We start from the raw sequence: 24,818 nt of genomic DNA, 5'->3' as shown, positions 1-24,818 counted from the left end.
GCTTTATAGAAGTTTTAGCGTAGGTATAAAGTAGGTAAAATATAGTAAGTAGATTAGCAAGATATAATTACGCTAAAGAGCTAAAATGTTATTTTTTATAACACTATACTTCTTTATTAACACTATACGTAAATTAGACCTAATAAATATAATAGTGTTAAGAAAAACTTACGCTTTTTATTACATCTAATACTATAATAAGGTAAAATAGTAGCGTTATAGTACTAATAAGCAAACTTTACTAAAGTTATAATTTAAAATACTTATTTACTAAAAGTCTTGCTATTTTTTCTTAGACGCTCTATAAAAGCCTTACTATAAGTGTTATATAATTAGCTCTTATTAGCTAAGAAGTTTAGTTTATGCGCTAGCTCTATAATTAGCTAAGAAGTTTTTAGAAGCTGCAAGGACTTGTAAGCGAGGTTTTTTGCGGGGCGTCTAATTTATGAGATAAAGCTGTGCGGCGAAGCTGAACAGTAATGTCACGTGCATATACATGTCAGCTCTGACTATCGACAACCCAAGATCTGCTTCCATCCCTCTTGTCGTCGTCGGGTGACGGCGACTCACCTTCCTTACATCTCGTCTTCTCTGTTTACCTAACAGCGCGCCTCCTACATACCCAGATCAAGCCTCAGGCCAGAATGTTAGCAGTTCCTATTTTACACAAGGAGAAAGACAGATAAGGTTTCGCTCACGAGAATAAAATCAAGCGATACTGAGAATGGCTTTGGCGCCTGTCTACGTCCTCGAGGATAGAGAACATACTGCAACCGTCATCGGGATCAACCATTTCAACCGTCATCGGGATCAACCATTTCAACCTTCCATCCATGCCGAGAAACCTGGCAGGGACAACAAGAGCTTTTGATTGAGTGCGAACGATGCGCTCGCAGCTACTGGAGCGAAACGCGACGTCCAAAAAGTAGCAGATAGGAGAGTCCCACCAATCTGTGCACAGCTGCTGTCGTCATGGAGACAATACTAATCATGCCTCATAGAGAGGAATCTCCGGGTGTCGGCAAGTGGAGGCTATATCCATCTTACGGTATAGACACCCATTTGATTCACCATCGCATAACTCACAAAAAAGCAGTAGTCATGCGCTGAGCCAAGCCGGACATGTAGTGTTTGGTGTACGGAGGACCGCGGACTCACAGGAGACCGCGGGTCGCGGTGGACCCAAACGTTCGCTTCCCGCTTCCAGCTTCCAGGCCGTCTACCGAGGCAGGAACCAAGCACCGACCTCCTGCGACATGCTTGCCAGACCCCTGGGTATCCACAGCTTCGATCGCATCGTGAATGCGCTTTTGTTTTTTACATGATAAATTGATGCGTTAGGAAGAATATTGGTGTTGCGAATCTTTGCGAGTCCTATTTCCAGCGAAGGGCGTCATCGAAGCTCCTTCCCAGACCTCGACCATCCCGTAAACCCACAACTCCATCAAATCCATCAGCGCGCGCATCACCACTTCAGGATATGAGTTCACCCATCGCCCAAACATACCCTGCCGTTTACCCGCCTCTGCCTTCCCAAGCCTAAGCGCCACGCCTGGTAAGGCACTTGAGGTTTCCAAACGACCATGATGCAACTCGGCACTCCTCTCCCCACTTATCTTCAAACGGCATCCAACCGCCTCACCCATGCGCTTTTCCCATGCCTTCTCTTGGCAAACAAGGCTGTCAAACATCGTTTAGGCTACGTGCAACAATGCGACAGCTTGGCCGCCCTGGTCTTACAGCTCGGGTATCCACATGGCTGTGCGCCATAGGTTGGCCTGTGGCTGCCCTAAGATTCCTCAGGCCATTTTCAACGTTTGAGATGTTATGGGCAGGAGGTAAGCTACGTAGGCAAGATTCATGGTGTGGATAGAGGAGGCAAAGGGTTGATTCGGGCGTGTGGAGGATGTGATAGTGGAGGACGCAAGCGTATATGAGCTAAAGGTACTTGTAGGTGGGTTTTTGCTCAGTTGGTGTCTTTCTATCCTTCATTCTCTTCGCATCGCTCTTTTGACTACGCAAACCGTAGAACGGTCTTTACATAATCTCTACTTTCGATTCTCCAGTATACCGTTGAACGGTAGTCTAGCTCCTATTTATATACCCTCGATACCTTTTTGTAACTCAAGCTATTTGCTATTACACAATGAAGTCAACCATCTTCTCTGTCGCTTTGATCGCTACGGCGAGTGCGCTTCCAGGCCCGGCGTTTAGGACTGTCAACAGACTGCCTAGCATCAAATGTACGTCATACACACATGTCTTCATTTGTTCTCTGCTAACCAAACACAAGCCAACCCACTTCGCCGCGCCAGCCAGATCATCCCCGTCATCGTCGGTGGACCCCAGGACACGTTCATTCCCAACACCATCACCGCAGCAGTCGGCGACATTGTCCAATTCCAGTTCTCCAACGGCAACCACACCGTCACGCAATCAACCGCCGATACAGCATGCACTCCCATGGAAGGCGGTATCCACAGCGGTCACATCCCCTTCGAGGACGGCCAGACAGATGTCGGAACCTTCAACATGCCCATCACTAGTGCGGACCCCATGTTCCTGTACTGTGCTACTGGACCGCATTGCCAGGAGGGTCAGGTTATGATGGTCAACCCTGCCAGTACGCAACAGTTGGCCGACTATGTCAAGTTGAGCCAGCAGAGCGAATCGAGCACTGATGGAACCGACGTCGTCGGCGGAACTGCGGGCAAACTTGCTCTGGATGCTGCTGCGTAAGTCTTCCCAGCTTCTACGCTCCTGCTTGTTTCCCCGGTCATACAGACACTGACTCTTTGGTAGTTTCGTACCTGCACCCCCAGAGGATCCCGCTGCTGCTCCTCCCGCCCCTCCTGCTGAAGCCCCTGCAGAGGAGGCGCCAGCTGAGGCACCACCCGCTGAAGAAGCGCCCGCAACGACATCTGCCGCCGAAGCCCCAGCAGAGACGACAGCCGCTGCCGAAGCACCCGCCGAGGCACCCGCTGAGGCACCCCCTGCTGAGATGCCTATGACTACCGCAGAAGCAGCTCCCGCCGAGACTCCCGCTGCTGCTGCTGCCATGGCTCATGCTTGAAGTGAACGAGGGGCTAGGGGATGGGGAAGTTTTCAATGTAGATTTTGCGAGAAACTGATGAAGTGTATACATCCAAGCCAAGTAGCAGGGCTTTTCGATCATGATGCCGTTTATCTTCTTCGTTGGTGCAATGAGTTGATGTGTATGAAGTCTTGTGCCGTACTGTTAAAGATCTCAATCTACCTAACTGCCAGGTACCCATGTGGACCATCTCGACGAGTAAGTGATGCGAGCCTCTGACACCAATGAGACCACGAAGCAGCGAAGGGGAAATCATGCTCTGTATGTTGTCCTGTAATTCTCTTCATTACTTCTCATACCATCTATGCTGCAATGCGATAACAATGCTAAAATCACATACCAATAACCCCTCTCATCTGGCGCCAAAGTGATACAGAAGATGCTAGCCTTCCTTCTCAGCCGCCTTATCCTTCTCCTCTTCACCATCTTCACTACCGTCCGCAGTCTCGCCACTACTGCTACCTCCCTTCTTCCTCTCAGCAACATCCATTTCTCTGCCATCGATCACCGGCTCGGCCTTCGCCGCCCGCTCATCCTTACTCGGTCGCGGTCTCGCAGGCTTTCCAGCTTCTTCTGGGAACAGCTCAGCGAAGAGGTTGGGTTGGAAGCGGTTGATGCGCTTCCACGTCTCGTGCCAAAGTTCCTCGCGTTCGGGATTTTCGTCAGGTGGCGCGAGGTATCCGCCATTGCTAAGTACCAAAAGCATGTTTTTGAGGTTCTCGGCAACGGCTTCGTCCATGTCGCCTTGTCCGCTATTGCCCAAGCGATCCATGAGGCCAACTATTGTAATCCACAAGTCTTCGAAAGACAGGCTCTTTTCCCCTTCTTCATTCTCTTCGCCTGAGAGGCCGTCAAGTAGCACTAGGTAGTGCAGGAAGACCTTGCTCAGAAGTGTGGCGGCCCTGATCCTAGTCTCGCTCATGCCCAGTGGATCAGATTGGTAGACTTCTGGTTTGAGCAGCTGGGTGATGAGGGGTATGAGGACTTCGCTGAAGATCGCGGTCCATTCTCGGTGCTCGGGTGAGGCGAGGTCATTGGAAAGAAGGGTACGTTGTAGTGAAGAGAAGGCTTGCTGGCGCAGGGAGCGGCAAGGGTTGAGGCATTGATGTGCGAGGGTTTTGAGGATAGGAGACCAGTACGCGGTCCATGCTGAAAAGATGTTAGCGCCTCGATGCTTGGTGAAGAGAGAAGTGTTCCTACCTTCAGTAGTCTCAAGGTGAGACTGCTCGATAAAGTTTGGCACCCTGCTGGAAAGTTGGAAGACAATGCTCATAGCAGTGCTGCCACGTACGACAACTTCGTTGCTCTCAAGCTTCTTAGGCTTCTGGCCCTTGTTGCGTCGTGCAGCCTGATCATGCAACTGCTCTTCTCGAGCCCCAACTTGAGCTGCAGTTGCGAACTCATTGAGAAGCGCAATCGCAGCCTCGTAATTATCAGCAGTGATGCCAGGTTGAGGCGAAGTGGTAAGGTCTTCGACGAGTTGGAACACGTCACCAGCAGCATCAGGCACTCCTGAAAGCCTGCTGAGAATGGTCCAGAAATCAGGTGATCCGGCAAGTTCGCTACGCAGAGCATTCGGGCCTTTACAGCAGTCTGTCAGACCCTTCAGGATCGGTTGTGCGCACTCATGCAACAGAGCATCATTGAAACTGGAGAATGTATGCATAAGGACTGGCGCACGGATGAAGTCATAGTCCTGGATTAATTAGCATTGAATCTCATGGAAGTGCGTGGAGACTTACATTGCTCGCTTTGAGTAGGCTCAAAAGGTAGTACACCGACCGAGCAATGACAACGTAGTGATGCTTGGGAGCGTCTCGGATGACAGACGCCAAAGCATCCGTTACATCCTTTGCAAGCTCCTTGACCGTCTCTTCATCCCTCAGCGCTAGTACAGTCGCCAGCTCAAGGACAAAAACGAGACTTGGGTCGTACAGCGGACCTTTACCCTTCTGTCTAGGGCCGGTCGTCCGCGGACTTGCGCCAGGTATCTCAGGCTTCACAACGATGACTCTGGGTGAACCATCTTCAGGTAGATGCTCAAGTAGAGATGACAAAAGTGACCGCAGAGACTCCACCGGCAACTGGCTGATGTTCGCAAGGATATCTTCGAAATGACATTCCTTGACAGTATCCACAGTACAAAGTGTGTACTCAATCTCTTGGTCTGATGGCTCCGGAGGCTCGTCATTGGCAAAGCTCGACACATATGATGTCAGGGCCGAGAAGATGCCAGTGTCTGCTGGACGCTCTGCACGGTCGATGACTTGTGCTGGGTTCTGAAGTGGTATGGGTGCTAGAGCGAGCGTCTTCTGGAAAGAAAGGAAGTAGGGTGGTATCAGCGAGTTGACGAACAAGTTCACCATGATGCGAATAAGCTATTATTGTTAGCACTGTACAGAAGAACAACAAAATCGAAGACCTTACATGTTGCCACCCATCTCTTATCGATGCTTCGTTACCCTTGATGACCTGGAACAAAACTACGGTCGCCAGCTGCGCCCTACCGTCACGACCAAATCGCACAGCAGTCTCGCTGACCATAACGCTCTTCTTGTCGGCTTGCACCTCGGTGTTGAGCGATGTGCTTGGTGGCACATCGGGCGCCAATGTGCTGATGTACGACAAGCACGAGATGATACGGTCGAGAGCCTCAGTAAGGCCGTACTTGGCAGCGATTTGAGCGCATTGGTCGAAGCCCTGCACAACGCGGGAAAAGACCGCATCGTCAGTAGCAGACATGAACACGTAGGATAGGGTTGCTATGATTGGCTTCCATGTGGCAGCGAACATGTCCGCATCGAAGATGTTGGTGTCGCAGATGACGATGTCGGACGTCGACTGACACTTGACTAGCAGCTCTTTCCACGCGTGGTCGTATGCGTTTCGATCGCTGTGCTCCTCGGGTAAAATAATCTCGCGATTCTTGATGGAATCATAGATTCCTTGCAAGAACTCAGGTTCAAAGTCCTTGCCATTGTTAACACCCCGAACGTTCTTGGTGAAATCTTCCAACTGCATTCGTTTCGTCTTCAAGTTGGGGTTGTGTTGATCGGTGTTCAGCATAATGACAGCGTATGTAAGGATATAGATGGCATCGCCGTTGGCAATTCCCTCAGGCTTGACCATATTGAAGTACGTCTCAGAGAATTCTGTCAGAATTCGCTCGATCAGGGCCGATTCACCAGGGAGACGGAAGGCGTGCAGGAGCTGTCGAAGCGCTTCATCTATGCGCAGTCCTTTGAAGTCGAACAAGTTGATGAACTCGCTCAAGATCGCCTCGTTGCCCTTCTTCGAGATGAACTCGCCCAATACTTTCTTATCGACTCTCGTAGTACCTTTGACAAACTCGGCGATGCATTTAGGATCATCTGGGTCTCGGATGATTCCCTGTTGTGCCAAGTAGGCGATACCAGCCTTGGGCTTTTCGTTGAATTTAGTGGCACCGCGGATGATGATCGCCTTGCGCGCCCGCTGCTCGCGGAGTGACTCAACGCTTGGATAGCCTTCAGTTACAGGCTCGTCGTCGAGGCGATCTGCCATAGATTGCACGAAGCCAAGCAGTGCGTCCAAACACAGTGGAGGTACATTGACAGTACTCCATGTCGCGGAGTCTGGGAACGCGTTTCTTGAGAGAAGACCAACAATGTCCATGCAGACATCTCCACGGTCAATCTCGCAGTCGTAGTTGACGAAAAGCTCTGCCATGTAGGAAGGTATCCGGACCAAGCCACCCAAGTTCTCCACCATGGCCTCTCGAGCATCCGGCTTTCGGGCGCCTCCCTCCAGCCCCAGCTTTTGCCGATCCTTGACAGGCACTGGAGTTGAACGACCGCTTGAGTTGCTCTTTTGTTGCGGCGGCTGCTTGATCAGACTAGGTGCACTTGGAACACCTTCGTATAGAGAAGGTTCGATGCCCGGCTCAATGGGTATTTCAACCCGTGGAAAGAGACATGCGACCAAATACGAGAGGTAGAGCTCTTGTTGCAGCTTGAGCACATTCCGGCATGTCGCCAGCAACGTACCAGCAACTCGCAATGACTCGTTCAATATGGCCATGTTGTCTGATCTGACGAGCTGGAAGATGTGCCTGCACAATGTGTCCTTGGCGAGATTGGCCAGACTGGGATGGCTCGCTATGGACGGTCCGGCGACTTCGAGAGCAACGTCTACGATGCGCAAGGCCATGACGCGCATGGTGTCGGTGTGTTGGCGGTCGTGAGGGTCCAGCAGATCAACCAATACTCTAAACAGCTCTCTTATGGACGGCAACGAATAAGGCTTGATCTCGAGAGGGGCTTGGGGCTGCCCATCCGCGGCGGTTGCCGGTAGATCTAGAGTACTACTCGCAGGGTTCGCGGTACTGTCGTTGTCTTCCTGTCCCTTCTCAGGATCGATTGGCTGTTGGAGCGCCTCGACCTTGTGCTGCGCAGAGTCCCCCTCGCCATTTGCGGTTGGGTCCATTCTCAGACCATCTTGATCGTCCTTTCCTTCCAACTCTTCGTCCATGGCGTCCAGCTCCTCTGGCGATTCAATCTCCAGCGTCTTCAGCCTGCGGAATATGACCTGGCACATGGATACCATGGCAATCTCTGCCGAGCGTCGGAGCAGCTCTGATAGTCTCGCCTGGCAGCACATGCTCAAGCCTGTCTCCATCATCTCGCATACGCTCTCGTCACCCAGGACCTCTCCTCCGCGACCTGAGATCATAACTTCCATAAGCCTGAGGATACGAAGGAGAACGATCTCATCGGCAGCCGAGTCGCTGGCTTCGAATCGGCAGTGTGTAATTGCGGAGGAGAGCTGCTGCATAGCTTCTGGTAGACGTGGAGAGTCATGGCCAATGATACCGTACGACAGGAATTTGGTTATAGCGATGAGGGCGAGCGAGGTGATGGGCGCGGAGGTGGAGGAGGAGCGGATGACTTGTAGGAAGGGGTGGAGCATGGAGGGGGTATCGAAGGTCCGGATGTCTGGTGCAGCGTTAGCATCGCCCATGTATCGTCCCAACTGCAGCGTTCACCTTTGCAGCCCTTCAGGTCGTTCCTCAGGCGCGCAAAGGCAGACATGAGGGGGTTGTCCTGCATGCTCTTGCCCTTCTTCCCCCGCAGGCCCCATCTGCTCGGTACAGCCTCCTCTTGCTCTCCCGCGCTTATGATGCCCTGTCCCGTGCGGTCGCGTCGTTGCACAGCCGGAGTCTTGTTCGAAGAGCTCCCCAGTATGGCCGCGACCGAGGAGTGTGCCCAGCGGGCATGCTTTCGCATCGCCGACGTAACGGTAATGCATTCTGTCACCACCAGAGCTACTGGGTTGACTGCGACGGTGATAGGTCGGGGGTCCAGGTCGACGATTGTTTCCTGGAGTGTTGACGCGACATGATCGTCGCCATCGGTGCTCGACATGGCGCGGGAAGGTTGTGGTGTACGTGTGTATGCGACAAAAGTGTGGTGCGCGGCGTCGTGTCTTTATGGTGGAGGGCTCATGGACAGCTGTATGTCTGGTTCAGTCGACTTGAAAGATGACACGCATCCTCCCAATTGCTGCTGCCTGGTGATAATCTAGATATTGAGGTATTTGGGGCGTGAAATGATCTTTGCCCTCGACAATCTGTCCTCAAGTCGTACGCAATCGATTCCAGGCGTCGAGTTGCACCGTCCGAACATTTGGCGGCTTAGCTCTAGCGGAGTTTCGGAGGTGCTGAGGCCAGGGGTCCGACCAGCGTCAGATGCCGGCCATGACGAAACACAGAAGCATGGCGAGTTGCGCTAATCTTTCCCGCTTGCATTTCATAATGTTTCTTGATATTGTTACAAACAAACGTAGTGCTCATCTACTGCTGAACCTACAACGCCCGTGATGCAGAAGCTGCTGTCTAATGTATACATTCCTCCGCGTCGTCTCCAATCACCCTCCGAGAGGAAATGCCACCATCCAAGGCCGATTCCGCCAAATGGTGTTGCCTTGAAAATCTGTAGGCTACAATCAAAGCATGCAGTATATCGAAAGAAACAAAGTCAGATCTGCGCCCAATCTGCCTAAATCGTTACTGTCGTCGCTGTGGTGGTTCGACCCACTATGGTCCAATATTGCGAACATGGATGCTGACCGAGGTCCTGTACCCTTGAGACTATGCGGGCGCTGTAACGACTACGATTGCTCGCCCTCCTTCTTTTCGACTGACTTGTCCTCTTTGGTGTCTGCCTGGTTCGACTCCTGTTTCGCTGCTGCTTCTTGTTGCCTGGCCTTCTCGGCTGCCGCCTTCTCCTCGTTCTTTGCTTGCTGGACCATGTCTTGAACCGCCGCCTTCTCCTTCTCCCAGTCGCTTTTCTTCTCGTCAAAGTTCTCCTTGATCTTATTCTCCTTTGCCTTCTTGGCCTCTTCTTCGGCCTCCTTTGCCTTGCGTTCCTTCTCCATCTCTTCCATGTGTCGGATATCGTCAACACTGGGTTCGTAAAGATGCCAAATTGTGTAGTGGGGAAGGCCGACGACGGAGAATTTCATGCGCTTTGCCATCTGCTGTGTGTTAGCTCTGTTGTGAGAGGTGTAATGACATAGCTCACCTTGCCGAATCCCTCTGTCTCAGCGTGCTTCTCGAAACTGAATGCAGGGAAGTGGACACCGGAACGGAAGACCTTGGCTTTCGCAAGAATACTGACACCACCAACACCATCGATCTCCATTTCCATGTCCGGGTCGCCATAGGGGTCGCGAAGGTAGGCCAAATGCGGGCGCCAAGTAGCGTACTCTGCGTATCCCTCTACAATGACTGCATCCTCGTCGAGGGTGTCGGCGAGAGCGAGAGCGGTCTCGGATTCTTGCCAGGAGTTCAGATCGTATGGTTGTTCTCCGCCGAGCCAGTCCGGAAGCGGTCGCCAGACGTCTACGTAGGATGTTAGCATGCAAACTTGTACTATGCGTGGCCATACATACTCGGTACAATGACATCCTTGTTGTGTCGCATCAGATCTTCCAAGATTGTGAAGGGAGCAGTCTCCACATCGACATCTCTCCAGTAGACCCAGCTGTGCGTTGGTCGCAGAGCGGCGCTTAGCAGCCAGTTTCGCGCTTGCGCCATTGACTTTCGGCGGCCAGCCTGTGCCGCGAAACCGTGACGACTCTCAACATCTTGGTTGACCTTTTGCCCGAAATCCTTCTCCATGATGGAGATCTCGCCAAATTGCTGCTTGGGATCGGGATTGGCCTGTAGCTCCTCCAACTTCTCCGTCAAGAGTGAAATGGTGTTATCCTTGGAATCTCCGACGAGGAAAGCCAGGTCGATAAGGTTGTGCGGGTAGGTGAGGTTCTTCAGGTGGCCAAAGAACATGGGCAAATGCGGAGCCGCGTCTCGCAACGGAGCGCATAGCAGGATGCGCTCTTCCCTCTCCCATCCCCTTGCCGTGCCCTGGACATTGTTCAGATCGTAGTATCGCACCGTCTCGAGTTGCGCGTCATCGCTCGTGGTGAGTAAGCTGAGGGGCCCGGAGCCCAGGTTCGGTCGCAAGTCGGGGAAGAAGAAGAATAGGGCGGTAAAGAACAGCGAGCCTACGATCAGCAAGCGCTGGATCAGTGTTCTCCGCCGCCGGAGCGCAGGCTGTGACCGTGGCTGGAATCTGAAGGTGCACCGAGTGTTAGAACCATGTTCATTTGGGGGTTGAGCGTAAAGGAGTCGCGGCGCAGGGTGCCGGCGGGTCTTGGACGTACTTGTGAGGTTGGATTGAAAAGGTGCCCCCTCCTTGTGAGGGATATGCCCCATTGGAAAAGGCATGGCGGTGCATCTTCCCTTTCATAGAGGAATGTAATGGCAACATCCAGAGAGATGGGCGCCAGATGTCGAATGCTCCCTTGGAGAACCCCGGTCACCGAAGACCCGCCAGATCACCAAGTTGCTGATCGAAGCACCGCCTTGCACTCCTTGTTGATCTCCACCAGGGGAATTGCCGCTGCTCAGTGTGTTCGCGAGGTTGCACACTTCGATAGCCGTCTTCAGATTGGTGTTGTCGTGCGCTTGGGGTGTTGCGCGTCTTTGATAACCTCCGTTGTAGGGCCAAGGATTTGTTCGCTAAGGCCACGGTGACGTCCAGATAGGTTGCTGATAACTCGCGCGCGTCTCAGCGGATGTTGCCGAATCAATCGACTCGACGCGCAGGGCTGACGAGATGCACGGTGGTGGTCGTTCGAGTGCTGCCACTTTGTCAGATCCCCGAGGTGGGAGGCTAAGCCAAGCCACCTAGCATGGCCGTTTCAGACTTGTAGAGCAATGATGTGCAGGAGTGGCTGTCCACGTCCAAGCAGCGAATAGTAACGGTACACGAGCGAGGGTGAGTTTAGACCCTCGTATTCTCGACATTGCGTCCTATGTCTCACAGGGGTCATGCAGTGGTGAAAGGGAAGCAGCACATTGCGACAACCACAACTTGTCACATGTACGAAGAATCACGAGCAAACATCAAACAACAGGGACCAAAACAATTATGAGTTGAATGAATGCATTCGAAGGACGAGTATCTACTATAGCCCACAATCCCGGCTTCCACTGTATCATTCTATAGTTCCTTTCAACAATCTGAGCGTCGTTAGCGATGCTCAAACAGCGATCTCGTAATAGTATCGACGTTTGTTGTGTGCTCAGAAAGCCGTGTTAAATCATCCCCCATCGCCTGGCCTCGGGTCGCGGCAGCCCAAGACGGATTACCGCGACTTTTGGCTCAAAGACCACAATAACGCGGCGTTGGACGAACCAACAGTGCAACTCTACAACCCGTCATCCCAGCCGAGACTGGTAGGGTGCGAGAGGGTGACCCGGCGACAGATGTCGTTGAATGGATAGACTAGTTTTCCTCCTTGAACGGAACGGGAGAGGTATCGGGGTGCTTACCATGGACAGTAGGCTTGTGGTGGTAAGATCTAGAATGCGTGTCTGGTTACAATGTCAGCGAGATCCTTCAATTTGTGAAGTTATGAGCTGGAAGTGTAAAGTGATATCAGACAAAGGTAAGCGGTATAAATTTTCTTCAAAGAGATTCAGTAGCAGAACTGAAATAATACGATCATCATATAAAGCGGAGTGAGAAGGAATGATGAAGACTTACCACTAATCAGTATGTACTGGGGAGTGCTGTAGGTTAGCAGTAGACGTGCTGGCGCATCGATTGAATGCCCAAGAACATAAACTCATGTCGCAGTGGTGAAGCTATGACTGCATGTTTGCGAGTCGCATCGTCGCGCGCTCTGGTACAACGCTGGCCTGTATCTGAGCTGAGTTAGCTAGGGTCGCAAAGTCTGATGCGAAAGCGGAAGCTCCAAAGTTGGAATCAGAGGGTGGTGCATGTTCAAAGCTCATCTAAGATCGCAAGAACTATTTCAAGGTATCAATCATGAAATGGGGGAGGATAGAGGGGTGTGCGTAAACGTACCGTGAGCGCGGATGTGAGGTAAGGAAAGAAAGTTGAACCGGACGCGCAAGAAAATTGAACTTGAGGGTCCCGAAATCTTGGCAGATCTGCGCTTAGTCATCCACTTTTCCGAACACCATGAAATCATCTGCAAGTACAGCAGCGCTGCAGCACAACATAACCACAGACACGATGAACACGGACAGGAGAAGAAATAATGCGCCTAGTGGTGGTACCAGTGCGCCGGTGTTTGCGCGTACAATCAGAGAACCGCAGTACCTGGAAAAGTTGAGGCCGACAAGGTCAAGAGGCGCGAATGAGCTTCGCAGGATCTGTAAGTGCCCGAATGACCCCATGCGTCTCCCTACGCGCGGATGTGGAGCTTAACTGGAACGATGTGAGTTCCAATAGCTGTCAGCGAGCTGCACATCGTCTGCAATGCCTACATTGTACATGTTTTGCTTCTAACACGTCCACAGTCCTCCAAACATCCATCATACCCTCAGCGTCGGGTTCCGCGTATCTCGAAATACCCTCCTCCTCCCCCGCGATCAAGTCGACTCTCATCCCGCCGACTTCATCTCTCAAGATCACGGCTTCTATACAAGGCCCCAAGCCTCTTCCCCGTAGCGCGCCGTTCAGTCCTTCGCTCCTCCTTACAACCACGGTTAAGTTTGCGCCGTTCGCAACACGACAACGGCGAGGCTACATACGCGATTCGGCAGAGCGCGATCTTGGAGTTCATCTAGAGACTGCGCTACGAGGTGTCATCATCGGAGAGAGATGGCCCAAGAGTGGGGTCGAAGTTGTAGTCACCATACTGGAAGGAGATGAAGATGGCTGGTGGGGAGACTCTGCTAGCGGGGGCAGCGCGGCCGGGAGTGGATGGGGTCTCTTGAACGTGCTAGCAGGCTGCATCACGGTCGCCAGCGCTGCCATAACGGACGCCGGCATAGACTGCGTCGATGTGGTGTGTGGAGGTGTCGCCGCAATCACGCGAAATCCCGAGTCAAAACAAGAGCAGGAGCTGGCTAGAATACTCGATCCCTGTCCAGCAGAGCACAAGGACGTTGTTGCCGCCTGTGTAGTCGGATACCTGGCTTCAAGAGACGAGATCACAGAGATATGGATGAAGGGGGACGTCGGCTCAGATCCAGATGCTTTGATCGAGGGCGCCACGCATGCCGCTGTCGGCAGTCTCGCGGTGGTCAAAGAGGTCCTGCTCGAAGCGCTGCAAGCCAAGTTTCGGGGTCAGATCGAGGCGAGCGAGAGCGGTATGAAAAGGAAGGCACAAGACGTGGACATGACAGGATGAGGCAGAGTGCCATAAAGCTTGTTACACTGTTTTCAGTTCGCAGCTTTGCACACGCCAGGTAGCCAAACTTCAGGCTGGCGCCTCAACCGCCGACGCAAGATCGTTGCCGATAACGTCGACCCTCGCCTGGTGGGTAAGCGTCGGAACGATCTACAAATTGTGGCCTTGTTCGTATGGCGTTCTCAAAATGCATAGCTTCGGCGTTCAAAACCGCCTGAGTAGGATAAGCTCATGCGTGTGGACCTCGAGGCCTAAACTTCGCGGCTAAGAGGGCCCACTTGTATCCACCTGGAGTAGACGTTGAGCCCAAGTGCAGAAACTACCTTAGCCGACGACATGTATAGAATACGATTTTGTCCGCCTGTTTCCGCGGTCGAGCTGGCGCTGTTAGTGAAGACGGACGCGATGATACATTGACCTCAACCACAAACAATCTAGCTTAGTAGCGATCTGACAGCATAGACATGTCCTCAAGTCTCAGGCGCGCCATATCTCCCGCATGTGCAGTAAACATTGCCAAGGTGCATGTCGGAGCTTTGACCGCGATGATTGGTGCGCAATTGCAGGAAGTGGCTGGGGTGCAGCAGTCCTTGCCACTTGTTTTGACAATGGCGTCACGATCCTACACCTCCAGCCTCCGACACGGCTCACAGATTGGACATATTCCTGATACTTTGGGAATAAGCTTGGAACGGCAAAGAACAAGCGTGTCGGTAAAGCCAGGACGAGTTCACGGCCCACCCGGAGTACGCTAGAGTCGACACTTTCAGAGCTTTCCGGGCGGGTCGCATTGGCAATGGCAGCGGCGTGGGTCCAGAGGTCATCCCGCTCCTGCTATCTAGAAGTCATCCTTGCCGAGATGGGATGAGGCAGTAAGCACAGCTTCCCAAAGCGCTGTCTTGGGGAGCCACTGCCTGCTTGCGGCTGGCGAGGAACAGACACATATTCGTGTTCGCTGTGCCACTGTCTCTCTTATCCTCTTTCCCCAGCCAATTTTGTCACTTTTGGTTTTTATCATTCCCAGCGGGCGACATATGCACGCCGTTCGTTTTTCTCGCTCGAATCACAGCACAGTAGCCGGCAAGCAATTCCGTCTTAGCTGCTCCTCCGCGGCCAAGATCCACTGCAACTAGTCTTGGTGCATAACATTGCGATACCAACCTAAGCGGCAATCTGAAGGATTATAAGGCGAGACAGTCGTCGCTGCAACCGCCCAAGGATCTCTACGTCTTTCGCTCTACGGCCGTTGTTGTGAAATTGTCCTTCGCTACCATGCCTTCTGTACGTTCCATGCCTACAGCATCCGACCCATGTTCCTTGCATCGTGAGCCGCGCTAACGTTCTTCTTAGTTCAGTCGCGTAGCCGCGCTGCTCCCCGCGCTCTTCTCATCCATCGCCTATGCCGTCCAGCCAGTCGAAATCCGTGGCCAGGACTTCATCAACACCGGCACAGACAAGCGGGTGATGATCATTGGTGTCGATTACCAACCCGGAGGTCAGGGAGCATACAATCCCACAAACAGCGAAGATCCCCTCACAGATGGCGACAAATGTCTGCGAGATGCAACCCTCATGCAAAAGCTGGGTGTAAACACGATTCGTGTCTACAATCTCGACCCTACGCTTGACCACTCCAAGTGTGCCTCCATCTTCAACGCGGCCGGCATCTACATGATCCTTGATGTCAACTCGCCTTTACCCGGAGAGAGCATCAACCGCGCGGAGCCATGGACATCCTACAACAGCGACTACCTTACTCGCGCGTTCGGTATCATCGAGAACTTCAAGGGTTTCCCCAACACCATGGCTTTCTTCTCTGCGAACGAGGTCATGAATGATCTGAGCACTGCTGAGTTCAACCCCCAGTACATCCGGGTACGTTCAATCACCCTGGGCAATTTCTCACGACAACATAAGCTGACAAAAACACAGGCTGTTCAGCGTGACATGAAGAACTACATCAAGAACCATGCCGACCGCACCATCCCAGTCGGATATTCTGCTGCAGATGTTCGCGAGATCTTGCAAGACACCTGGGCCTACATGCAGTGTATCCATGACCAGGATGAGTCATCCTCCGACTTCTTCGGACTCAACTCTTACAGCTGGTGCAATGGCGACAACTATCAGACTTCCACATACGATGGCCTGGCCACCATGTTCGCCGACTCTGCTGTCCCAGTCTTTTTCAGCGAGTACGGCTGCAACCGTGTCATGCCTCGTGACTTCGACGAAGTTCAGGCCCTTTACGGCGACCAGATGAGGGCGCTCTCTGGTGGTCTCGTCTATGAGTACTCCCATGAGGAAGCAAACTACGGCTTAGTCGAGATTGACCAAGACGGCTCTGTCGCACTCATGAAGGACTACGACAACCTCCAGAGCCAATTCAACAAGCTCGATCTTAGCGCCCTTGAGGCGACCAACCCCCAGTCCACCGAGCTCAAAGCCCCCGAATGCGACGGCAGCCTCATAACCGCGGAGCAATTTAGCAAAAACTTCACGATTCCAGCTGTCTGCCCTGGATGCCAGGATCTCATCGACAACGGTATTGAGAACCCAACAAATGGCGCGCTGGTGGATATCGGTGACACCAACGTCAAACAGAAGGTCACTGGTAGCAACGGCCAGCAAATTAACGACTTGTCGCTCAATGTTGTGTCCAACGATGGGTCTAACACTCCCGGCGGCGAAAACACGAGCCCTAGTGGCACCGACTCGGGCAACGATGACAACCCCAGTCAGACGGGTGACGCGGCGCAGCCTTCGGAGACTGAAGGAGCAGCTTCGCACATGTCCTTCAACTTCGGACTAGCTATGATGGGCGTGTTCGTATATATGCTCACTTTGTAGTTCTATTGTCCGCGTTTTACAGAGCGACCAAGCTTTTGGTTCAGTCTACTATGCATAATAATTGCGACATTCTGGAGGACGAGGAGGCACGAACAGGACATGCGTATGAACTAATGAAGTCAAACCGGAGGATGAACTAATGGCGTTGCTATTCTTGTACATAGTTGGGATGTGTATACCCTTATCGTTTTCAGACGCAACTGTTTCCGGCGTCTACACGCAATATTACTTCCTTGCACACAAGAGTATTTCTCCACACCTTCACTTTGATATGCTTTGTTTGAGTATGTCGGCTGACTTTGTCTTGCTGTATGATTCACGGCTAGTAAAACCCAGACTATGTGTGGGTTACTTGAAAGTTTGGTAAGCCCACGTATAGACCAAACTTGGTCGCTCGGTTAGCCCTCGTGACAGCAATGATCATGGTCAGGACTGTTGGTTCCATGTGTTTATTAATCAATGGTACTTTTCCGTAGTCTGGAGGCCGTGGCCATCCACTATACTGCATAGCCTGCATCGCAAATTGATGCTGAGCCCGTATGCTGCGCATCCCTCATGGCCTCATATCAAAAGAAAAGACATCCCACAACCGGGCCTAGATGCTCAGACCCATAGCCTCCTTCATCAGCTCCTCCTTCGCTTTGAGCACCACCTCATCCTGTTCGCCCTCACCCTCTCCCTCGTGCACACAATCACATTTATACTTCTTCCTGAACTCGTAAGGCGGAAGCCCATCTAGCTTCTCCAACGCTCCATGGCTGGCCCTCACACGCGCATACCTACCGCTCTGGCCCAGGGAATGAAACCACACCTTTCCATGAATCATGACCATAGCGACAACAGCCTTGCCTTTGCCGGGGATGAGCGTCTCTGTCTCCATGGCACCCATCCGCCACTCGCTGCAGCCGAAGGTGATACCGAGGAGGCGACTGAGACGTGTGGTAGGGTGGTTGGAGGCAAAGTTCTCGTACGAATCGAGAGTCATGTTCTCAAAGAAGGGCTTGAGATGCCGGTCGAAGAAATCCTGTACGACGCTGAAGTCGAACTCTGCATCAACGAAGATGGCGGCTGTGTATGCTTCGATCACGTCGGCCAAGCACTTTGGTGGTTCGCTGATGGTGACCCAGTAGTCAACGGCGCCATCCGCTTCTCGCTCTGCTTCTTCAGCTTCCAAGACGTAGTCGCGGATTTGGGAGCTCAGAATAGCGGTGTTCTGCTTGATGTGGACATGCCAGCCGAGCTTTACGCACACAGCGCCCAAGAATTTGTTGGACACCATGGGCGTCTTGTGTTCCGTGAGCCACTGAGGGTCCTTGTCTGGGTACTTGTAGTAGAGGTGCATGATGAACGCCATATCGAGAAGAGAGTCACCTGCAGGAATGAAAACATTAGGTCAGCTCAATTGCATGCACAAAATCTGCAGGAAGACTTACCCAAGAACTCGAGTCGCTGATAGTTGGGTATATTCTCATACATATACGGGTATGAGGGGTGGGCGAAAGCCGATCGAAGAAGACGTGGGTACTTGAAGTGATATGGGTGCACCAGCTCAATGTTGAAAGCGGTATTGAGCATCGCTGCGGTGGCGTCGGCAACTTGGTACTTGGGCTTTTGATAAGCGTCGTAGTAGTCTGACCACCTCGACATCATATGATCTTGACTGTTGGCGAAAAGCTTGACAGCTTTAACAGTTTCGTCCCAGTCTTCGGGGTTCCATCGCCCGCCCCGGTAGTGCTGCTGGAAAGCAGCACCGATGAAGGCCTCACAGACGTCCGCGATGCTCTTGTCGCCAAGATTATGCGTGAGCTTCAGCCAGTCGTCTTCAGTCTTCTTCAAACCCTTACCCCTCATGAGCTTCACCCCTTCAGGATACCATGTGCGCCTATGCAGATTAGATCGTGTATAGCAATGAGTAAATATACTGTATATACCTTGAGAAGGATTCCGTGCGAATGAAGCGGTACAGCTGAATATCGCGTTCAGTTCCATCTGCGGAGACCACCAGCTTCTTTCCCACTGCAGTCTCCATCAGGTTCTTGTTGCAGAGCATTTCCATGCGGCGGACGTGGAACTCGAATTCGTTTTCATCTGGCTGCTGGACAAAGACCGAAAGTGAGGTAGCCATCTTCAGGAAGCAATCCCCTAGGAATTCAAGACTGTACCATATTAGCAGGTGAAATCTTGAATAATCCCAGTACCTACCGTTCATAGTTTGGACCCATTCCGCTCTTGAAGTTGATCTTTTCTTCGCCGTGCTCCTCGGAGTTGTCGGAGTCTTTAGTAAGAGCTTCCAAAGCAAGCGCAGGGCTGACGTTGAGACCGAGAACTTTGCAGGCGTCCAGAGCAATGAGATAACTCTCAAAGCGATGAATGAGAGCCGGTAATACGTAGCACATGACCACAAATCGTATCGAAAGCTGTGCTGTTAGCAATGTTTTCATACGCACAAGCCGACGGGATTCTTACATTAGACACGTGAAGAGGCTCTGGACAGATGTAAGTCTTCAAGTCATCGAACTCACCCTTCTCTTTATCCTCGACGCATGCAAGATGGTTCCGACGGAAAGGAATCTTTTCCACCTCAAGAACGGGCTGTGAGGCGTGCCACTTTGATATGTCTCTACTCTTTGCCCACCGGCTGTCGCTGTAGTCCAGAATAGTGGCCATGAACTTTTGTCCACTGCGAGGTAGACCTTTAGGAGGCGGATCTTGTGGCTTGAGATGGGTTGCGAGGTCGTTGGAGTAGTAGCGTCGACCTCCATTCATTGGATCTACGAAGTAACGATCTAGCAAATCCTCAGACTTGGTCTCGGGTGTCCACTTCCAAGTGGGTTCTTTGCAGACTTTGCGAATTTGCTCCACGTCTAGGATTTGATCGAGAGAGGTAACAGACGAAACAGAAGACACATGGCTCGGAGTTACTGGAACAACCCAATAAGATATTTTCTGGACGTCTTCCTCGTACACCTTGTTGTAGATATCCTCGTATATGCGTAGAGTAAAGATCGTGAGAGCTTTTATCGTCTCGGGCGATACAGGTAGCGGAGTCGAGACAGATTTGGATACGACATTGGAGGGCCTTCCATCCGTGAGGTAGATAGGAAAATGCGGCATCTGCGGGAATGGAATGCGAGTGAGGAGACCCATAGGCTGATGAGGTCGGTCTAAGCCAGCGTCAAGGTCGATGACAGTCAAGTATAGAAGCGTAGGGACGACTCCGCGATCCACCTTCCAGAAATTTGGCTTGATCAACATAGAGTACATACCCTTCTTCTTTTCGCTAAGCGCTAGCAGTGCATTTCTCCCAGCTGGCAAGCTTTTGCATGTTGTTGGGAGGAGGTTGTCATCCATATAGCCTTTGGTGTGAAGCATGAGGCATGCCTTGTAAGCGGCAGAGCATTTTGCGATAGTTTTCCTGCTTTGAACGTCGCCAGTTACCGAGACCACCGGTGCATGTTCCGGTAACATTACCTCGCAAACAAACCCTCGCCGCTGAGAATCCTGAGCATCATAGTTGACCTCGGGATTGATAACATAGGTTGGCTGGAGCATGGTCTGTCTGTCGGGGCCGGGTAGCGTCGCTACGAAGTGATTGAGGATTGATAAGCTCGAGCGATATGTGAGCTTTGCACCAGACTTTGTAACAAAGCTTGGATACATCTTGTCTTCGAACGACAACATGTCAACCTCGCCTCCGCCGATCTGACGGTCTTGGGGAAGAGCTTTGCAGAACTTCCTCATGATACCTTCCTCGAACTTGACGTCGAAAACCCGGCTGCGATGGTCATCGTTGCCCTGCTCAATCATATGGAGATACTTCGAGTTCCTGTGCCGTGCTCGGCCCCGAGACTGTACGTACGCTATCATGGTGCGATAGAGGTCGAACCGCACGACAAGGTTGCATTGAGGGATATCAAGGCCTTCTTCCGCCACAGATGTAGCAAACAGACAGTTGAGTTCGCCGCGACGAAACTTGGCCACCGTAAGGATCTGGTTCCGTAAAGAAATGTTGTGCTCTCCAGCACGATTGTTGACACCGACGAGCACGTTACAGCGGAGGTTCGGTCCACCGATCTGGGAAAAGATGAGTTGAAGCAGCCGAGCTGTTTGCCGTTGCTCAACGAAGACGATACAACGTGATTCATCGCCGCGTTCGTAGTATAGCTGGAGCCAGTGGTGAAGTTTCAGAACTTTGGAACTCAAATCTGTGTCGCTCAAGGTACACAAACCGAAATCGAACTGTTGTACGAATGTGGCCGCTTCCTGTAAGCGCTTGGACTGGGCGTCCCACTCCTGCGCGGCGTCATCTCGCTTAGCCTTGTTATGCTTCAAGTGCTCGCGATCTTCGAGCTTGCGGCTCTGCTCGTCAGCGAAAGCAAAAGACCAATACATGTCGGACGCCCAGCGTCCGAGCTCGGAACCGTAGCGCTTGGAGGCCAAGAATAGTTTCTTGAATGCCGGTATGTCCCCATACTTTGCTTTTATCTCTTGGTGCAGAGGCGTCTCAAATTGGTCTTGTAGCCGTGCATACACTGCGATCTCCTCGGTAGGCCTGCTGATACTGTTCGAAGCGAGAGCACCCTCCGAAGTAGTGACGATCTTGGAATGAAGTAGTTTCTCGAGGTCATTGGCAACTTCTTTGATATGATCGACCGACAGTCCCTTTGTGTCAATCGGAGAAGCTGTCATGCCAAAGATCCGAGGTCGATGGGAGGGGTCCAGTCCGTGTACGTAGTAGTCCTTCATCAAGCGAGCGTAAGGATGGTTATTCTTGGCATGATGAGCCTCGTCGAAGATGAGGAGGTTGATATGAGCCATGGTAATGAAGGAGTGCATCATACACTGAACAAGGACCTCGGCTGTACATACAATTACCATGTTCTTCTCGTAATGGCTCTGCCAAGTCGCTTTAGACCAAAGCGATGCGCCCATGGCGCCGCATATGCCCTCCACTTTCTGATCAAGGCCGCAACGCAAGACATTTGCTTGTTGAAAGACCAGGTTGACCGAGTCGACTAGAAAGAAGGCGATCTTGTGGATGCCGCCTGCGGCCCGGCATTCGAGCTCGTCATTGAGAACATGCTGTAGAAGTAGAGTTGCGATGTGAGTCTTGCCGGAGCCAGTGTCCAAGACCGCTATTACGTTCTCACTCTTGGCCCTCTGAAACAGTTCAGTCTGATAGTCGCGAGGGTTCGTGATGCGGACTGTGCCCTCTTGTCTGGCGAGTATGTCGCGGATCGACAGCTGCTCTTCGTTGGCGGTCTTTGCAGCAGCATCATCAACTTCCTTCTGTGTCAAGTGAGAGCTGATGTTAGCAGCAAAGGCCTTCAGGACGTCATTCTGCGCTCGGCGCCTCTCCGATGTGGTCTTCGGCCCATGCGTACGTGCGGTGTCATCATCGCCATCTGGGTCTTCATCTGAGCCTCGCTGGCTCTCATCTTTGGTAGCGGTCTCTTCAATGTCAGAATCGGAAGACGAGGACGAGTCGTCGAAGGAGTGGTAATGTTCGTCCTTCTCGTATATTATCCAAGTCATGCTTGTCGTGGCGCAATGCCGTGGGTACAGTCGAAGCTTATCACAGGTCTGGAGAGGTAAAGCCTATGGTGAGTGTGATTGAAAATCGAGGGCAAGAGCGTGTTGCTGGTATTTGCGCAACTGTCGCGCGTCTTGCTTCGGGCAAGAGAGCAAACAAACAGTGTAGGTACCCGACGCCGCGTGCTGACCCAATCAAACAGCCGCAGCCGTTTGAACATGCCGGAGATATTTCGCAGTAGCATACCAGGCGTTTGTCGCTGTGGTGTTACCGCTTTCACAGACGCGGTGTGTTGGCGGCGATAGCGGGGTACGCGAACTGGGAAGGGGCAATGCTGACTCATCAGCATCTGCTCACGCTCTCACGTGTGTCCCCACTGCCATTTCCTCAACATCACGACAAATTTCCGCTCAAACGCCACTACCATGACGAACGAGCCGCAGAGTCTACGAGGTCTATTCTCAAAGGCGGAGAGGGCGCGCGAAGAGCTCTCTTCGTCGTACGAAGCAAACAGTCCGACCTACCAGGAAAACCTTAGCGCGACAATCGCCACGTACGAAGAATGCCTGAAAATATCCGAGCAGGTGTCGCTTTTCAGTCCAAATGAGACCCTGGAGGACATATCGTCGTCTGATCTACAGTACGTGTTATGCTACAACCGCAAGATACCGTGCACATGGGCCCTCGCTTACCCCTTCTAGATACATGGCGATAAACTACCACTTGGCAGAACTCGTACAGAAGATCTTCAACACCGACGTAGCCTTACGGAAGCAGAACCTACTGCGGGCACGGGGACACTATGAGCGATTTCTTAAGCTCTTAGATTCCTATGATGTGCTTGGCAAGGCAGATGCGAAACTCTTCGAAGTCTACGCGGAAGATAAGAACAACTTCTCTACCGCCAACACGCGGGATGCCGCGGCGAGACGGGACGCAAAGATTTCGCGATTCAGGGAGGAGAAGGAATTGAAGCGGAAACTAGAGGTACGTGTCCACACTAACTTTGCTTTCAAGGGTCGAACCTGAAGCTAAGGCCCGCAACAACAGTATCTGCGACAAAACCCCAAACTTGCCGAACAGGATGAACAAGTGGTACGAGAGTTGCATCTGACAAACTTGGCGTTCATGGTGCATCAGACTTTCGCTTCGTTGGAGTCAATGGCTCAAGAACTGCACATCATCTCGCTAGCCCCACCCGCGCCCCCACAGGGACAGGAACAGCAAGCGCCAGACGGCCGACAAGACGGCAGAGATAAAGACGGGTATTCTGAACGCCTCGATGGTCAGTATGGCGGCCTGAGATATTCCGGCCCCATCTTGAGCGGCGACGGCAAACCCATGCGGCCTTTTACGCTATTGGATAGCCGCCAGACCCTAAAGAAGAACGTTTTCCGTCCGGATCACAGCCTGCCAACTATGACGATTGACGAATATCTAGAGGAAGAGAAGCGCCGGGGTGGCATGATCGAGGGTGGAGGCCCGCAGTCTGAGATCCAGGCTGAACCGAACGAGGACGATCTTGTCGCCGCGGACGAAGAGACGATGAAGCAGCGAGCGTGGGATGAGTATGTAGAGGCGAACCCCAAAGGCTCGGGTAACACTTTGAACAGAGGTTGAGCGTGGTTTCAGCGACAGATCAGATACCCAGCAAAACAAATGCACAACCAAAGGAAGACTTTACAACTTCTCGGCTGCTAACTCCGGCCACTTTGCCGTCACCAGCTCGTACAGTTCCTTGTTCAGCACTCCGTATCCCTTGACATTGAGATGCAGCCCGTCCGTAAACCAGCCCGCTGGGAACGTCTTTGCGCCCAATAGGCCGCATCCCGGTGGCACATCCTGATCGTACTCCCATCCTTCTTCTGCAATGACTGCGTCCACTATGTGCTGCCAGTAGTTGAGACCAACAACTCTGCCCGTCTCTTCGTACTCTTTCGCGATCTGCATAAGCCCATCTACATACCTCTTCTTACTCATGTAAGTCTTGTACCTTGGTCCTTCCTTTCGTGACTCATTGATCTCCTGTATTTCTCTTGCAGACCTGCTTTCTCCAGTATCTACCACAGACCCATTGATGGGTGGGGGCGTGATTAGAACTATCTTTGTGTTCTCCATAGCCTGCTCCGTGAGGATGGTGTCGAGGAACTCCCGTATGTTCGCCGAAAAGGTGGGCCAGGGAACATACTCCTTCTCGCCGATGAAGCAGGCGTCGTTTGCACCGAGGAAGATGGTGAAGAGGAGGGTCGGTGCTGCCTCTGGGGTTGTTGCGCTGCTTATTATACGGGCAAAGTCTGCTTTCAGACGGGTTGACGTGTAGCTGCGTAGTTGGTGAGTGCGCCGACCGTCAAGATTAATTGGGATTTGTACCCTGCTTTGCCTATCGTGCCTGTCAGCATCGGATCTGGACTTTCGATGTTGTTCTTGCTGCTCGACGCGCTGACACATCATGCCGTAGTACCTTCATTCACAACCCTTGCCTTCCCTTGGTACTGATTCTCGAGAAACCATCCAATCCCCTGCGTCTTTTCTTTGAAACTCCACTCGGTCATGGACGCGCCAAACAAGACAATCTTAGGCAACGACTCCGAAGTAGCCATGTTTGCAGCCCGCCTGATCACTCGGTTTGAAAAG

The 24,818-nt window shown here is 52.3% G+C and overlaps 8 protein-coding genes across 8 annotated transcripts; 4 read left to right on the top strand and 4 right to left on the bottom strand.

Moving 5' to 3' along the window:
• Positions 1–2,146: 2,146 nt before the first annotated feature.
• On the top strand, positions 2,147–3,073 carry J4E84_004115 (uncharacterized protein; the record flags this gene model as incomplete). Its single annotated transcript, XM_049386723.1, has 3 exons — positions 2,147–2,243; positions 2,294–2,735; positions 2,803–3,073. 3 exons carry the CDS (start codon positions 2,147–2,149, stop codon positions 3,071–3,073), a joined length of 810 nt encoding a protein of 269 aa, XP_049245493.1.
• Positions 3,074–3,476: 403 nt separating this feature from the next.
• Positions 3,477–8,496, bottom strand: J4E84_004114 (uncharacterized protein; the record flags this gene model as incomplete). Its single annotated transcript, XM_049386722.1, has 5 exons — positions 3,477–4,243; positions 4,295–4,790; positions 4,837–5,472; positions 5,522–8,067; positions 8,118–8,496. 5 exons carry the CDS (start codon positions 8,494–8,496, stop codon positions 3,477–3,479), a joined length of 4,824 nt encoding a protein of 1,607 aa, XP_049245492.1.
• A 745-nt stretch (positions 8,497–9,241) lies between these two features.
• ANP1 (Mannan polymerase II complex anp1 subunit) lies at positions 9,242–10,902 on the bottom strand (the record flags this gene model as incomplete). Its single annotated transcript, XM_049386721.1, has 4 exons — positions 9,242–9,607; positions 9,655–9,974; positions 10,025–10,704; positions 10,796–10,902. The coding sequence occupies 4 exons, from the start codon at positions 10,900–10,902 to the stop codon at positions 9,242–9,244; spliced, it is 1,473 nt and encodes a 490-aa protein (XP_049245491.1).
• A 1,776-nt stretch (positions 10,903–12,678) lies between these two features.
• On the top strand, positions 12,679–13,801 carry J4E84_004112 (uncharacterized protein; the record flags this gene model as incomplete). The annotated part of the gene is made up of 2 exons (XM_049386720.1): positions 12,679–12,820; positions 12,966–13,801. The coding sequence occupies 2 exons, from the start codon at positions 12,679–12,681 to the stop codon at positions 13,799–13,801; spliced, it is 978 nt and encodes a 325-aa protein (XP_049245490.1).
• A 1,272-nt stretch (positions 13,802–15,073) lies between these two features.
• On the top strand, positions 15,074–16,651 carry J4E84_004111 (uncharacterized protein; the record flags this gene model as incomplete). Its single annotated transcript, XM_049386719.1, has 3 exons — positions 15,074–15,082; positions 15,152–15,676; positions 15,734–16,651. The coding sequence occupies 3 exons, from the start codon at positions 15,074–15,076 to the stop codon at positions 16,649–16,651; spliced, it is 1,452 nt and encodes a 483-aa protein (XP_049245489.1).
• Positions 16,652–17,246: 595 nt separating this feature from the next.
• Positions 17,247–22,186, bottom strand: DCL1 (Dicer-like protein 1; the record flags this gene model as incomplete). The annotated part of the gene is made up of 5 exons (XM_049386718.1): positions 17,247–18,022; positions 18,085–18,533; positions 18,583–18,807; positions 18,854–19,068; positions 19,118–22,186. The coding sequence occupies 5 exons, from the start codon at positions 22,184–22,186 to the stop codon at positions 17,247–17,249; spliced, it is 4,734 nt and encodes a 1,577-aa protein (XP_049245488.1).
• Positions 22,187–22,609: 423 nt separating this feature from the next.
• Positions 22,610–23,804, top strand: J4E84_004109 (uncharacterized protein; the record flags this gene model as incomplete). Its single annotated transcript, XM_049386717.1, has 3 exons — positions 22,610–22,824; positions 22,886–23,171; positions 23,235–23,804. 3 exons carry the CDS (start codon positions 22,610–22,612, stop codon positions 23,802–23,804), a joined length of 1,071 nt encoding a protein of 356 aa, XP_049245487.1.
• Positions 23,805–23,864: 60 nt separating this feature from the next.
• J4E84_004108 (uncharacterized protein) lies at positions 23,865–24,583 on the bottom strand (the record flags this gene model as incomplete). The annotated part of the gene is made up of 2 exons (XM_049386716.1): positions 23,865–24,504; positions 24,555–24,583. The coding sequence occupies 2 exons, from the start codon at positions 24,581–24,583 to the stop codon at positions 23,865–23,867; spliced, it is 669 nt and encodes a 222-aa protein (XP_049245486.1).
• Positions 24,584–24,818: the final 235 nt, after the last annotated feature.

Source organism: Alternaria hordeiaustralica (assembly GCF_023758085.1).
Source record: "Alternaria hordeiaustralica strain BMP 2776 chromosome Unknown scaffold_6, whole genome shotgun sequence".
NCBI classification, from domain to species: domain Eukaryota; kingdom Fungi; phylum Ascomycota; class Dothideomycetes; order Pleosporales; family Pleosporaceae; genus Alternaria; species Alternaria hordeiaustralica.
The sequence above is the reverse complement of the archived record's forward strand: the minus strand, read 5'-3'. Positions and strand labels throughout refer to the sequence as shown.